Below are 2056 nucleotides of genomic sequence, written 5' to 3' on the forward strand. Positions count from 1 at the left end.
GGTGCCATTAGCAGCCATCTGTAATAGCAGTTCTGTCTCTACTCACCATGGGTCTCACGTTGTCAGTCTGAAACTAAAGGACTGAGAATAGCAATCCTCAGAGATTCCTTCTAGTTTGAAAATGTTATGACTCCAATAACTATTCTATAAAACAGAACAAGTTCAAACATCAGATAAGTGATTGAAGAAATCAAACTTTAAGGCAACTTCTGATTCTGAGAATATAAGATCCTAACCTCAGATCATTACAAAGGAGAATATAAACAAATAAATGTTTCTGTGGAATTTTCACTGACCTAATGGCAGAACCCAAAAAAGCCTGCTTCTTAGTTTGCTTTCCCATCTTGCAGTATGAATCAGAATTTTTAAGACAATGTTGACAATATGGGATGCCTTGCATTTAGCATATGACCGTGTGGGCTTTTTGCCTACATTTTGGCTACTTGGACATGACCATAATTACAGGAGTGATTCCTTAAGAGAGACTAAGGAGTTGGCTTGGATACACCAGCCCTAGTTTTTTCCCGAAGGCTTCAACAACACTTTTATCTATTTTTAAATTGCAGTTATTCATGCCAAAATAAAAGCTGTTCAGAGGAGTGGCTGCAATGAAGTAACGACAGTGGTGGACGTGAAAGAGATCTTCAAGTCCTCATCACCCATCCCTCGAACTCAAGTCCCACTCATTACAAATTCTTCTTGCCAGTGTCCACACATCCTGCCCCATCAAGATGTTCTCATCATGTGTTACGAGTGGCGTTCAAGGTAGGCACAAAACGGGCAGGAGGAACTATCTGCACACTGCTCACAAAAACATAAGTCTCATTTAGCAGTTATGGTTTCAAAAACAACAAAACAGTGCCAGTAGTTCTTTTTTAAAAGGTAGTTTTAACAGCTGCCTTTGTTGAGCTATCACGAATATCAATTAATTTCTCATAGAATGAAGGAAAAATAGGAATGTGAGTATTTAAATGAAATCCTTAAACATCAATTTCAGGATCCAAACTGATTTCAAAACTTAATAGGCAAGTAAATTATTTTGAGTAAGAACAATTCGTTTCAAATCATTCAAACAATCTTAGTGTGGCAAATACTGAATTTTTAAAGGCCTCTTTAATAACCTACAGATTAAGTAAGTAGCCATTTGAGACTATGGTTTCCCATGTTTTCCTTGTATACACTTCACAATATTTGCTTGATAGAGTATTGTATACACACACATACACACACAAACTTTAAGGTGACTTCTGAATCTAAGAATATGTGATTCTCAATTCAAATGATCACAAGGCAAAGTATCAACAAATATATGCTTCACGCAGACTCGCACACATATACACGCATATCTCCAGCTGGGAGTATTTGCCTTCCCCACTTCTCTTTCCTTGTCATCTTTTCATATATTGGTACATTTTTTATAATATAAAGTCAAACTCTTCAGCCCAGGTTCTGGGATGGTCCTCATAACTTACTCAATGTACTTTTCTAGCAAAATCACTCCTTTTTATAGAGTAAGTCATCCCTTTCATTCTCTGCTATTAATGCGCATCTGTTTCTTCTTGATATAGCCCAAGACCCCATTCCTTCAAAAAGAAAAAAAAAAAATCTTTTAGAAATAGCCTTACTTGAATAATTTATTATTCTGTATTCTGTCAGTACTTGAGTACCCTCCTCACACTGTGTGTATTGCCTTGTGTTCTCAGCTTTAAAGTCATTCCTCTGCTTATATCTTGTCTCTCTAAGGGAGCAATTAATGTTTCTGGGCTCATCTTTTACATGGTGTTTGTATCTGCTGCGGTGCTAAATGCCGTGGGGAGTGTACCAGGTTACCAGTCCTTAAATTCTATGTAAGAGATGAATGAATTATAAATCCATCCAGTAAAAATATTTTTGAATGATTGGGATTTACGTATTCACAAATTATCCTAATGATCGTTTGGAAAAACAAACTGGTTAAGGGCATGTGAAGGAGATTTTGAAAATAAGAGTGATGAGGGGAAATCTGCCCATGAGACCTGCAAAACTGATATAAAACTATGCTTGTTAAAACCATGTG

The 2056-nt window shown here is 36.6% G+C and overlaps 1 protein-coding gene across 1 annotated transcript in view; it reads left to right on the top strand.

The window, feature by feature from the left end:
* SFRP4 (secreted frizzled-related protein 4) overlaps positions 1-2056 on the top strand; it is a 37383-nt gene that overhangs the window by 3202 nt on the left and 32125 nt on the right. The window contains exon 4 of the mRNA XM_012638747.1: positions 567-765. Coding sequence (XP_012494201.1) covers positions 567-765 — 199 coding nt within the window. The remainder of the gene's footprint in view (positions 1-566; positions 766-2056) is intronic.

This window comes from Propithecus coquereli, unplaced genomic scaffold, assembly GCF_000956105.1.
Source record: "Propithecus coquereli isolate 6110/MARCELLA unplaced genomic scaffold, Pcoq_1.0 Scaffold134, whole genome shotgun sequence".
NCBI classification, from domain to species: Eukaryota; Metazoa; Chordata; class Mammalia; order Primates; family Indriidae; genus Propithecus; species Propithecus coquereli.